This window comes from Setaria viridis, chromosome 5 (assembly GCF_005286985.2).
Source record: "Setaria viridis chromosome 5, Setaria_viridis_v4.0, whole genome shotgun sequence".
Classification (NCBI taxonomy): domain Eukaryota; kingdom Viridiplantae; phylum Streptophyta; class Magnoliopsida; order Poales; family Poaceae; genus Setaria; species Setaria viridis.
In genome coordinates, this window is record NC_048267.2 from 1300317 (window position 1) to 1313784 (window position 13468).

A 13468-nucleotide genomic window follows, 5' to 3' on the forward strand; every position below is an offset into this window, starting at 1 on the left:
GGGGTCGCTGGGGGGTGGGAGGCGACTCGGTACTCCGATCCCGAGACCGAGGAGACGCATTTTATGCTCCTGGACGGTAGTGTGGTGTAATAAAGGGTGTTTGGATGTTAGAGCTAAAATTTAGTCCGTATCACATTAAATATTAGAGGTTAATTAGGAGGACTAAATATGAGTTAATTATAAAACTAATTACACAAATGGAGGCTAAACGGCGAGATGAATTTATTAAGCCTAATTAGTCCATGATTTGACAATGTGCTGCTACAGTAACCATTTGCTAATGATGGATTAATTAGGCTTAATAGATTCGTCTCGCCGTTTAGCCTCCATTTGTGCAATGAGTTTTGTAAATAGTCTATGTTTAATACTCCTAATTAGTATCTAAACACTTGATGTAACAAGGACTAAAATTTAGCCCGGGGATCCAAACACCCCATAGATTTTCACCCGTTCCTATTTCGTTTTTCTTCTTCTTCTTCCCGTCCCTATTTCGTGCTTGTAATCGTGATCTCGGACACGACTAGGCTAGTAGGCTGTGAAAGAATTAGGAGAACGTGTTGCCTATCTTGACTTGCCACGGTTGTATATTTATATAGGGGCCAAAATAGCCAGATAGATACAATTTAATTTGATTACAACATGATTCCCAATATATCCCTATCTATCTAGATCGAATCTATCTCTAAGAGAATAAACCAAATGAATATAACTTGGTTACAGACTCTATCTTTAACACCGTTCCTCAATCTAAACTCTTCTTCTGCTCGAGATTTAGATTGCTTCTGAAATCTTCAAATTTCTGAGATGACAATGCTTCGGTGAAACCATCAACAAGTTGATCATTAGTGAATGTAAACCAAACTTGCAACTATTTGTTAGCTACTCTTTCTCTGACGAAATGAAAATCCATTTCAATATGTTTGGCAAGGGCATGAAATACTGAATTGGTAGATAAGTATGTTGCACCCAAATTATCACACGAGTTTTATCAAGCACGACTCCCAACTCGGCTAGTAAGGATTCCAACCAAATAATCTCAGCTGTAGTAGTGGTCATTGACTTATACTCCGCATCAGTACTTGACCTTGCCACTGTCATCCGTTTCCTTGCACTCCATGTCATCTGTTTCCTTGCAATCCATTATATGAGATTGCTTCCAAAATATACAGCAAACCCTCTAGTAGACGTCCTATCATCCATACTACCTGCCCAGTCAGCATCTGAAAAGGCACTAATCAAAAGAGAGTTAAGACTTTTGAATCTTAAGTCCAATGTCAGCTGTGTTCTTTGGATATAGAAGTATTCTTTTAACTACAGACCAGTGCACACTAGTAGGCGAATGTAGGAATTGACATACCTTATTAACTGAGTAAGCTATGTCACGTCTTGTGAGAGTAAGATATTGAAGAGCTCCAATAATACTTCTATAGCGTGTGCTGTCTTCTACACTTAATAAATCTCCCTCATGTTTAGATAGTCTTTCAGAAGCTGATAGAGGGGTAGGAGAAGACTTACATCTTGCCATACCAACACGAGCCAAAATTTCTTGTGTGTATTTCCCTTGAGGCAACAGAATTCCATCACCTTCTTTGCTCACTTCAATCCCTAGGAAATAATGTAAATCACCAAGATCTTTCAAGGCAAAGTCTTGTCGTAGATCTTGAAGTAATGCTGAAATAGCTTCCTTAGAACCAGTGACAATAATGTCATCAACATAGATCAACATATAAATTGTTACTTGTGTCTTTTGGTAGATAAAAAGTAATGTATCTGATTTGGATGCAATAAAATCCAATTTATATAACTTTGAACTCAATCTAGCATAACAGGCACGTAGAGCTTGCTTCAAGCCATAGAGTGCTTTATCCAACTTACACACAAGATGTGGTGCATTAGAATCTTCAAAACCAAGAGGTTGTCGCATATAGACCTCTTCTTCCAGAACACCATTAAGGAACGCATTCTGAACATCTAATTACCTCACACACCATCCTTTGGATATTGCAATAGACAACACAAGTCTTATCATAGCAATTTTGATAACTGAACTAAAGGTATCTTCATAATCTATACCATATCATTGCTTAAAACCTTTAGCTACTATTGAGCCTTGTATCTATCTATAGATCCATAGATTTTTTCTTAATTTTGTAAATCTATTTACAATCAATAACATTATTACCTTAACTAGCTGGAACCAGATGCCAAGTCTTATTTCTCAACAAAGCCATGTACTCCACTTGCATAGCTAATTTCCACTTTGGATCCTCTAATGCTTCTTCCACCATTTCTGGTTCTCCTGTTGCACAAAAATTTCCAAAGCGTATAGTACCATCAGTGAACTTTTTTGGGTTTGACAATACCGCTTTGTAATCTCGTCTTGGGTCTCTGCAGTTCTCGAGCGGCAGAAGGAGCAGAAGGAGCAGCAGGTAGAGAAACATCGGCTTGATATGTGTCCGCAGGTGATCTAGTGGCCGGAGTAGAGGATCCGAAGGGAGCTGTCGCGTGCGCTGCCCCCACCATGTGTCGATGGATGGCTGGTGTCAACCGTTGTGACACCGCCAGGAGTTCCCCTGACAGGATCTGCCTAGGATCTGGTGCCGGATCCTACCTGCAAATCATCCTGGGATTGCATGCTAGGATCCTGTGCGACCGCACGAGCTATTGCAGGGGCAAAAACACCCATATGAGGGTCGATTTCACCTCCGGTTTCTTCCATATTTCTGCCAGATTCCTCCTGTGTATCATGTTCATCATCACTATGCAAGGAATTAGTAGCCTCTGGGTCAGCACAATTTACATCCCCAAGTAAATGTTGTGGAAGAAGCAAAATTTCTTTGCGAAGGAGAGCTCCCGCATTAGAGTGGAGATTAGCAAAAGGGAAAATATTTTCATCAAAGACAACGTCCTTGGAGATGTAAACACGCGCAGAAGAAATTTCCAAACATCTGAACCCTTTGTGTAGCATGCTGTGTCATAGAAACACACATTGGGTAGATCGAAAAGAAAGTTTTCGAGTATTGTAGGGATGTAGGTTTGGCCAACAGGCGCAACCAAAAGTTCAAAGAGAGGTGTAGTTCGGCTTTTCCTTGAAGAGAGTTTCAACAGGCATCTGAAAATTTCAAAGGCATGAATGCATTAGCAAGAAGAGATAGACCTACTTCCACAATATGGTGATGTTTTCTCTCAGCTGCCTTGTTCTGTTGATGGGCATGAGGATAGGAGACTCGATGGGAGATCCTGATTTTCTGAAAAAAAAGAAGTAAGCTTCTCATACTTCTTCCCCAGTCGGATTGAACAGATATGATCTTCTTATCAAACTTCCTTTCTACTATGCTTTGAAAATCTTGGAAGACTTGAAAAACATCAGACTTGTGTTTAAGCAAGTAGATCCATGTATATTTGCTAAAATCATCAATAACACTAACATAGTATGTAAACCTCCCAACCCAGACATCAGAGAAAATCAGATTAAGAGGAGAGGATGACATGCTATTAGATTTATAATAGGGAAGCTTATGGCTCTTGGCCATCTGACATGCATCACAAACTGAATTAATATTCTCTTCCTTTGAACAAGGTAGTTTATTATTTCTAAGGACACGCTAGACAACGGGAAAAGCTAGATGTCCTAATCTACTATGCCACCTTGAAGAGGATGGTTTATTGACGCTATAAACTTGCTTATTCAAACTTTCTTCGGAGGGATTCGAATAGAGGCCACCCTTGCATCTACCTTGATGGATGACTCTCTTCGTGTGCTGATCCTTAATAAAGAAGAAATTAGGATGAAATTTGATAGAGTCATCATTATCAGATGTTAAATGATGAACTGAAACAAGACTTTTGCTAGCACTAGGAACATGAAGAATATTATTTAGATGCATATTTTCACTTGGGGTACGTAAAGTTGTGTGACCAATGCTACTGATTTTTATACCTGACCCATTTGCTGCTTGAACTTGATCACATCCATTATAGTTGTCACGAATGGTCATCTTATCAAGTTCTCCAATATGTGGTCTGACGCACCACTATCCATATACCAGTTTGTGTCTACCCCATAGCTAGTTGCTGCTGCACCGGCTATCTTGGAGTATTGTTGTTCATCTTCTTCATCATCATATCTGTACCAGCAAGAGGGAGCTTCATGGCCAATCTTCTTGCAGATCAAACATTGGGGCTTATTGTTCTTGCCTCCTTGTTTGGGTGCACTTGAGTTGTTGAAGTTGTTGCCACCGCGATGAAAGTTTCCTCCACCACGATCATTGCATCCACGGCCGCAGTTACCTCCACGACCTTGGTAGCCACCTTGATAACCATCGCGCCCTCTTGATGCAGAATTTGTTGATGACCAGTAGTGATTGCTTCCCTATCCTTCACGCAGCATCTCAAGACGTGCATCATAGGCCATCAATTGAACATACAAATCACTCAATATCATAGGATCATATCAACCCATAACGAATGAAACTACAGGGTTGTAATCATGTATCAAAATCGATATCAAAAAGATGTACACGCAAGAAATAGGCCAATTCGGCAGCTTTTTGTTCAATTTCTCGTGGAGTAAAAGATCTAAACCGGTCAGAATATGTGATCATCTCGTCATCATCAATTACTTTACCGGAAGCGGCAAGTTCATCTCTCAGGCCCTTCATCTTGGTGAAGAATGCCGTCATGGTCATGCCTCCCTTCTTTGTTGTGGAGAGTTGCATGCGCAAGTTCGTTGCCCATACTTCAGCCGTTGTCACCAAGGTTGCTATTTGAGCCAACAATCTTTGGTGAGGATGTTATTCAAGTAGCTAGGAGATGTTGATCCTTGACCACCCAATTTGTGTACTCCGGATTGGGAGTGTTCACCTTCTTGCTATCCTTCTCAACCTTAAGGGTTGTTGAAGGCGCTAGTGTCATCCCATCTAGTAGCCCATAAGCTGGGCTCATCGGATGCCAAGAAGGATCTGTGCCTTCCAAAGCACATAGTTGTCCTTGGCCAGTTTCTCTGAAACCGCTGGGCCAAGTGCTGGTTGCACCGAGCTTGAAGACGACGCCATGGATGGTGAGGTTAGATGTTTGTGGGAAGAATGGCTCTGATTACCATAAAAGAATTAGGAGAACGTGGTTGCCTATCTTGACTCGCCAAGGTTGCATGTTTATATAGGAGCCAAAGCAGTCGGATAGATACAGTTTGATTTGATTACAACTTTTTCTTTGACCCCTTCCAAATAAATGCGGATTCCCAAGATATCTATATCTATCTAGACCGAATCTATCTCTAAAAGGTGTTTGGTTACAAGGACTAAAATTTAATCCCTAACACATCGAATGTTTAGATTGAAATGAGGAGGTTTAAATATAGGTTAATTACAAAACCAATTGCATAAATAAAGGCTAATTCACGAAACGAATCTATTAAGCCTAATTAATCCATGATTTGACCATGTGATGCTACAGTAAATATATACTAATCATGAATTAATTAGACTTAATAGATTCGTCTCGCGAATCAGCATTCATTTATGCAATTGATTTTATAATTAATCTATATTTAATACTCCTAATTAGTATCTAAATATTCGATATGACACGAACTAAACTTTAGTCCCCGGAAACAAACACCCCTAAACCAAACCAATATAACTTGGTTACAAACTCTATCTTTAACAGGCTGCACATGTCAATAGAAGGAGCACTGGTGTTTATGACACGTGGTACACAATCAGTCATGCTCCATCTAGCACATAAAACGGTTGTGCCTTCTCTAGTCAGTTAGAGTAACGCTTTCTCAAAAAGAAGAAACATGGCATATTTAGAAAAACTTGAAATTACAATGCGCTCATTAACCTCATGACCAATAAGTTCATCTTTCATCATTTCTAATGTGTCCCAGTTTCATGCACATATCAAGTTCTGAACTCCTAGGGGCAGCTAGTGCTGCTACTCTGCCCAGCGCCCAGGCGCCTGACATTAGCTCCAACCAGATTAACAGACATCGCTGCAATTGTTACAAAACGGAGTTGAACAATGGCATCTTCTCATAAACGGTTGTGCCAAGTGCCATACATTGGCTGCATTGACGGTCCGGCATCACTCTGAGGACCTCACCAGTCACCAGCATGCTGCGGCTCCACAGGCCTAGAAGCTCAGTGTTCTATAAGCAAGAATTGCAATGAAGTCGGATCTTGTTTGAGCCAGGGGAGCACTGGAGTACGTGTTGAGTGAGTCCTGAATCCTGCACACTATGGCAGATAGAATTTGCAGTGATGCAAATCTCCAGTACTAACTTTACAACGTTTATCACTGGAAATATACTGTAGACCCTACACATATTCTGAGATGCAAAGGCTGATAACCGACAAACCTCAATTTATGGCACCTCATGCAAAAATGACCAAGGCCCCCATTTCCATAGCAACCTGAGGTTTGCCCAGTGAGTTCACTAATTAATATCAACTTGTAAAAGAGCATTGCATCAACTATAAAAGCAAAGAAGATGTCAGGGTGTTCCGTTTAATAAGCTACTCAAAAATTGTGCCTTTACCAGCCAAAGTGTTGTGTTCATGAAATGAAGAAACTGTTAGATAACCAAATGCAGCCAGGTCCAAGTTGGTACACAGAAAATGACCTAAATTTCACCTACCATGCTGAAGCTAATAAAAGTGTCAGCAAATAGTCAGGATCTCTGATTTTTTTTTTAGAAACGCTTATTGGTATTGATGTAAGCTGTTCCTGGTGACCAGCAAACATGTTCCGCAAATAAAGTCATGATGACAAGTGGGAAGATCTAACCAGCATGGGAAGCAGTAAGGCTTCAACGACTATTGTTATCAATTTCACTTCTAAGCCAACATCGATCTTAATGAAATTAGTTAATCCACGCACACAAAAAAGGAGATAGCTACATGTCTATGATAACATAACAACACAATATGTTTTATTATAAAATAGAAGAGTAGAACAAAAATTCAGGATCATAAGTGAAAATAGAATAATAAATATTATCACCTCAAGATGCCTGCAGCCATGCGCAACCCCATGAGTGTAGTCAACCCAACCCAGACTCCAGCCAGGCCAAATAGAGATGGAGCCCATAACAGGATCAGTGATGACATGACTCCAACCACAATCTATAGTAAGAAAATCCAAGAAATCAGTAAACAACTGAAAAACCAAAGGATACCAAAAGGTAGTGAGTGTTAGTTCCCATACACTAGCTTGACCAACATAGTTAAAATCTGATACGCCGTAGTGTAGACCATCAAAGATGAATGCCAGGGCATTAATTGGTTGACTGGCACAGACAAACTGAAATGGAAATTAACCTTAGAAAAAGAAGGCATAAATACTACATTGAAACTAACAGTAATATTGTAAGGTTTACCAATGCACATGATTTGACAACCATTAGGACCTCCGGGTCACTGGTGAATAGTCTAGCTATGTTGCCAAATGAGGCATACAAACCAACAGCCAAGGCTAATCCACTAACCATTCCTACCTGCAAGAGAGAAAAATAAGGAGTGGTAAAAACATGCATCCATATGCATAAATTAAACATAAAAAAAATAAGTGAAATGCATTCACCTGCAACGCAAACATTGCTATCTTTTGAACTCTTTTGTAGTCCACTAATGCATAAGAGCTTGCAATCATTGCCTAAAACAGTAAGCAGAATTAGTTGGACAATTGCAACTGATAGATCATGATCCAACAGAAATTCATTGGTATCCTGGGGTTCAGGCGTCCCCTTTAGCATAAATATAGGTAACCCAACAGCCAACATATTGCAATGTTTCAAAAAAATCATCACAAAAGAATTGTAGCATACACAAAGTTTCATAAACCTGCAACAATCTCAAATCCATCTTTTTTTTACCATAAAACTGTGGGGGAGTTCCCCACAGCGCTTTCATTAAACGAAAAGGAGTAATATTTACAAAGAGAGAAACAGGGCACCATCTTTGATATTGAGATTCAAAAAAACAAAGCGTTACAGTCAGCACATGGCGAACAGTGCCAGATTGACTTCCTATTGCAGCTGTACTGCATACATGATATTTTGATGAATTTTGAAACACCACAACATGACAAATTCACAATTGGGGGTGGCCGCACCCCTGGATACAAAATCTACACTAATGATCAGATCATCAAGTTAGAACAATCTCATTATCGAATAGTATGTACTAGAAGTTTGCAGGCTCTGTACATAGCATAATAGGCCGGTACGGCTTAGCGAAACCAAATTAAAAGAGAGAGTGATTTCTAAAACTGAAAAAAAAGATACCTGGGCAGAAACAGCTAAAGCATCTGCAAGCAAAGACACAGCAAGCCATACTTGCAAACAAATCTGATGAGCAGCCATAGCTGTTGGGCCCTGTCGAGCAGCCATTGATGTACCAATTGTCATGGTTAATAGAATTGAGAGAGTTCTCCCCAACAGCATACCACCTACAAATTCCAATAATAAATAGATAATGAAATTAAAGATGCCAAAAGAATACAGAAAATAACAAGAGAATATTAAAGCAGAGCATGAGCGTATTTGTGCCCTGAAGGTTGACATGAGATCTGAAAGGACTATATGTAGCCTGCAGGTCTGGATTTTTACCACAGACAGCATACTTTATGGTGCTTGCAAATACTGGCTCTCTTTTTTTCCTAGTAGTATTAATCAAACAGTAAATATCCCTCCTAAAAACTGATAACTAATTTAAAATGGTTTTAAAGACGCAAAGAGCACAAAAGGATACTTTTATCGCAGTGTTCATATGCTAATATGTTAGCTCATTGATTCTAGGTTATGGTGAAGATATACAAGTGGCCAGAGAATGAGGACTTTATAAAGGACAATATAGTCTTTAGCTAGAACATAGACACTCGGTGCCTTTGGAATTCTATGTCTTCAAAGGAATGTTGCCTAACATCAGTACACTAATCCGGAATGTGGCAGATGAGTGCAGTTTATGGTGCACAGCAGGAGCCTCCAAGCTCCAGGACCTCCTTGCTAGGTCATTGACCATGGCAGCTTAAACCTCGAGGGTCCCTGATCGTTGTTGTAGTTCTTGGCTGTGGCGCGTTCGTTACTAGGCCTTTTCGTTTTGATTTGGGGGGTGTCGGGGGGTGTGTGCCCGAGCTGGTTGGTAACCATGCTCATTATACTCTATTTTCTCTCTTAATGAAATGACACACAGCTCTCCTGCATCGTTCGAGAAAAAAAGACACCGTGTCTTTTTCATAGACTTGAGTTGGACCAAATTAAATGCACCATGCTGCCAGAAATGGAATTATGAGTGGGTCAAACTTTTAAAGTAACCAAAACAGTTTAAAGCACCATGGAAGTAAAATCCAAAATCTGAGAAAACGGCACAATGTGTATAACAAAATATACTATGAAAACCGGTAAAAACATTATGAAGAAGTTTGATAGAATGCACCACAGCTGAACAAATTGACTAGTGGAGTGGCAGCATCAAAGGTGTACCAGATTTTAGATATCCACCAAACTCTAACTGGTCAATTCTCGGAGGAAGTAGCACAGCTCTTTTACTAAGAGACCGAAGAAGAAGAATTGTAATAATGTACCTGCATCATGAATCAAAATGATGTTAGACAAACTCAGATTGTAACTGCCAAAAGCGACACTTCTTAGGGACCCAACTTATGAGTACATAGTACCACTAATAAGAACTTACTGGGATGCAACAGTAGAAATTGCGGCTCCAGTTATGCCAAGCTGAAAGCCATATATAAGTAGAGGAAGAAGGATTACAGCAGAGAGATTACCCAATCCTAAAGGTTATGAAAATGAAGTGGATGAATATAAGGATATGGCATCAGACAATAGTCTGGAACAATATAGCTCAAATGAAACTTGCTTATAAACAGCATCCACATTTAAAGCGCAAAGGAATGATTTTATGATATTCGACAGCACAACAGACAGAATTACTGCAGAAGAATATCAGGTAAGAACAGTAAAAGAAATGTCAGCAAAAACCAGGAACCTGGCTAGATGTCTATACATGGTGCGGGGTAGTTTTTGCAATGAAGCAAACTAGGGGGGGGGGGGGGGGGGGGGTGTTGTTTGCAACAAAACGCCATATGTTGGGATCCCAAAATCAGATTGACAAATGGGACTTTTACAATTTTCCCCTAGAAAAAAGGGGGAAGAAACACAACATATAGTATTTCTTGGTAGTTACCTATATAAAACACCGGAGTCTTGGTATCCTTGAATCCCCGAAAGACACCTTGGACTGCCAACATAAGCACATTTGCAGGGGCTCCCAGAGCTCTCATTGAAAGAAAGACTTTTGCAGGCTTATACATCGGAGAGGCCTGTGTAAAAGAGTAAAGACTAGTCTGAGATATCTAGCTAATTGCAAGAGGTGCACAATTACTTGTTCTGTATCCAGTCAAAGAGTCATTGCCAACTCTATTCACTATCACAAAGTAAAACATGGTAATAAGAATCATAATCTAAACATACAGGTGACACGCCCATTAGTTTAAGAAACAATCCTGATCCTAGGAACAATGCTAATGCTTCAATTATACCAATTCCAGCAGCTAATATCAAGGCAGATGATACAGATGTAAGCTCCAATTTTCCTGCAATGATATCAGAAGTCAAATCTAACACCTGAATTATATATAAAGCAAGTACATAATTGACACATAACTATATGTGAAGTAAAAAAAAATAGGTATTTATCTGACGATTCAGCTACCTGAGCTAGGATGCTTGATAGCACTCTTAGAAATATCCTCTGCCACAAATGAAGTTGCAATGCTCAACAATGGTATGTTGAAGATCTTTGACACAATATTAAAAATCGATACACCAATACCAGCCGACGCCAATTCCAATGCACCTTTCAGAATATATGCTAAAGGTGAGCAACAACTAACAGATGCTTTCATGCAGTAAGTAAAGGGTACAAGACATTTCTCCAGAAGGTCAGGCATGTGCATAGGTGATTCTATGACATGCCTAAGGTTCTGCATGCCATTTCACAAACTGCACATTCTGCTACAGAACAATTACATGTTCATGTTATTTTCACATGATAATGTGATGTGCATCTGTAACTGCCACACTAGAGCCAGAAGAATCTGTTGTTTCAAGTGAGTAGTAACAACCATGCAGGAGACGTAAGGCAGTATGTCAGCACATGGATGTGTTCATGCAGTAATAAGCCCATTCCTTACAAACTAAAATAGAAAGAGGCATGAAATGGGTTGATGTACAGCAGTACTGTGACATTCCAAACAGTTGTTTATTGATAGAGAAGGAAGCAGTAGTATTATTCAAGTTCAGTCATACTGTAGTGTAGCTATTGCAGTTACAGTAAATTTCTTCCAGATTTTCCTTCTTTTTAGAAAATAATGCCACTGAGTTGGGTGTCGCTACCAGATTATTTTGAGTAAGGACAAAATTTACTCCACCAGAAACAGAAGTACGAGAATTAAGTACATTGGATGGGTTATGGCAATAAAACTTAAGCAGTGAACTTACAATCTGGCACACAGTGAAAGAAAACAAGATATGGCAGCAAAAAAGAGATACCTAATCTACCAATGTATACAGTCTCCATAAGTTGCGCCATTGGATCAATAGCTTGACCTAATACTGCCGGTAGAGCTAGAAGAATTAGCTCACTTCTGGCACCCACAGAATTCAGGCCACTGCTTATTCCTCTGATTGTTACACACGGCACAAATATGTCAATTAAAATCCAAAGACTAGAATGGTTGTGCAAATTGAAGTCAACATAGCACAAGCATTGAGGTCAGACTTAGCACTTTGAATTGCTTTAACTTGAGCTGGATGCGTGTAAAAAAAACACTTGAGCTGGATGCTTCAAAAGGGAGAGATGATGACATGCTAGTAGATAGACATTGTTATGCAAAGCCACATAACTATGGCCTAGAGTCTAGAGAGCAAGAGACATGTGAAAACCAAAGAAACAGTATGGACTCGGGGGTTCCATTACATATATAACGGAACAGAAAATCTTACATGACAGCCTCCTTTGCAGCAGCGAAAGAGACGTTGTCTTTTGGTTTAAGGCTTTGACCAAAATCATCAGTACTGTACCCCGGTGGTGACTGGCCACTGGCAAGAGGGGTGGTGTGCCCCCGCCTTGTAGAAGGCCACCTTCGCAGAAGGAGCAGCTTTGCACGGTTGGTTGATGGCGAAGCGGTGGTTCTGTTGTTTGCTTTGTAACATATGGAAGAACAAGCAAGCCTAGTGGGTGAACAAATTGCAGGGTGCGCAGAGACAAGCGCACTATGGTGGTGCAGCATTGTTCCCTTGGTGTCTGGATCAGGCGCTTAGACTATCTGCTCATTCCTGTATCTGCAATGCGAAGGAGGGGAGGGCACAGCCGGATTAGCGAATGAATCGATCAAATAAAATGCTCCGATTGAAGTTTGGGAAGCAGGGGCGGACCGGAGTAGGTGTAATTTTTGCGAAAGAAATCGAAGTTAGTAGGTGTAATACGTGCATATACCTATAATTGGGCTAGATCCGAGTACAAATAGTTCACAAATAGGGTTTGAGTTGCTCGGTTTCGCACAGCAGGAAGGGGAATGGCGGCCATACCTCGTGGACGCCCGTCGCCGGCGAAGGACCCGACGAAGGGCTGGAGAAGGGCGGCGCCGCTCGCCAACTCGTCGCCCGGTCTCTTCTGGGCTCGCTGCTGCTTCCCAAAATCCTAATCCAAATCATGCCCCCACCATTCCACCAACTTCAATCCGTATCCGATTTGATGTTCATCGAGAGCGAGCAGAAGCCGAACGGATAGGCTAAGGGCAACATGGTCAGCAGCAGCCGCCGCCTGCCGCGGTGCCTCCCACCTTGCCCACGAAGCGTGGGCCACGTCGGCATATGGAAGTCGGACACGGCGGTTAGCGGACATTTCAGCCCATGAGTGCAGCCACAATGTAAAAAAAAATACCAAACAATAAATACAGTCTCCTGATGCACAAACTAGTGATCAGTAGACTAACAGGCAAAAGATTCTTATAGTGCACCTTAAGGGTGTTTGGATCCATAAGGTGGTGTTTGATCTGTGGACTAATTTTTAATTCGGATCACATCGAGTGTTTGATACCAATTAGAAGGACTAGACGTGAACTTAATTATAAAACTAATTGCATAAATGAGGGCTAATTCGCGAGACGAATCTAGTAAACATAATTAATCCATAATTAGCACAGGTTTGCTGTAGTATCACATGGGCTACTCATGGACTAATTAGGCTTAATAGATTCGTCTCACGAATTAGCCCTCATTTATGCAATTAATTTTATCATTAGATTATATTTAATACTCCTAATTAGTTTAGTCCGGTGTATCCAAACACCCCCCTAATTCGGGTTGCATAGAATGTTTGATACCAATTAGAAGAACTAAATGTGAACTAATTATAGAACTAATTGTATAAGCCGTGGCTAATTC

The 13468-nt window shown here is 40.5% G+C and overlaps 1 protein-coding gene across 2 annotated transcripts; it reads right to left on the reverse strand.

Moving 5' to 3' along the window:
• Positions 1–5839: 5839 nt before the first annotated feature.
• LOC117857487 (protein DETOXIFICATION 45, chloroplastic) lies at positions 5840–12862 on the reverse strand. Of its 2 annotated transcripts, XM_034740171.2 has the most exons (15): positions 12611–12862; positions 12026–12364; positions 11573–11703; positions 10734–10877; positions 10493–10614; positions 10206–10341; positions 9696–9792; positions 9485–9585; positions 8288–8451; positions 7585–7656; positions 7382–7498; positions 7210–7305; positions 7006–7127; positions 6362–6416; positions 5840–6239 (listed from the first exon to the last, which is right to left on the reverse strand). In XM_034740171.2, the coding sequence occupies exons 2-14, from the start codon at positions 12310–12312 to the stop codon at positions 6368–6370; spliced, it is 1638 nt and encodes a 545-aa protein (XP_034596062.1). In that variant the 5' UTR covers positions 12313–12364; positions 12611–12862; the 3' UTR covers positions 5840–6239; positions 6362–6367. The 2 variants fall into 2 exon arrangements, with proteins under 2 accessions (XP_034596062.1, XP_034596063.1); XM_034740172.2 differs by lacking the exons at positions 11573–11703; positions 12611–12862 and having other exon boundaries at positions 12026–12236.
• Positions 12863–13468: the final 606 nt, after the last annotated feature.

Excerpts from the sequence above, each read along its gene's own strand:
- LOC117857487 (XM_034740171.2), bottom strand. The coding sequence starts at position 12,312 with ATGCTGCACCACCATAGTGCGCTTGTCTCTGCGCACCCTGCAATTTGT. Across the intron at positions 8,452-9,484 it reads TGGTGGATATCTAAAATCTG|GTGGTATGCTGTTGGGGAGA; the intron begins GTACACCTTTGA and ends TGGAATTTGTAG. Across the intron at positions 7,657-8,287 it reads CTTTAGCTGTTTCTGCCCAG|GCAATGATTGCAAGCTCTTA; the intron begins GTATCTTTTTTT and ends TTACTGTTTTAG.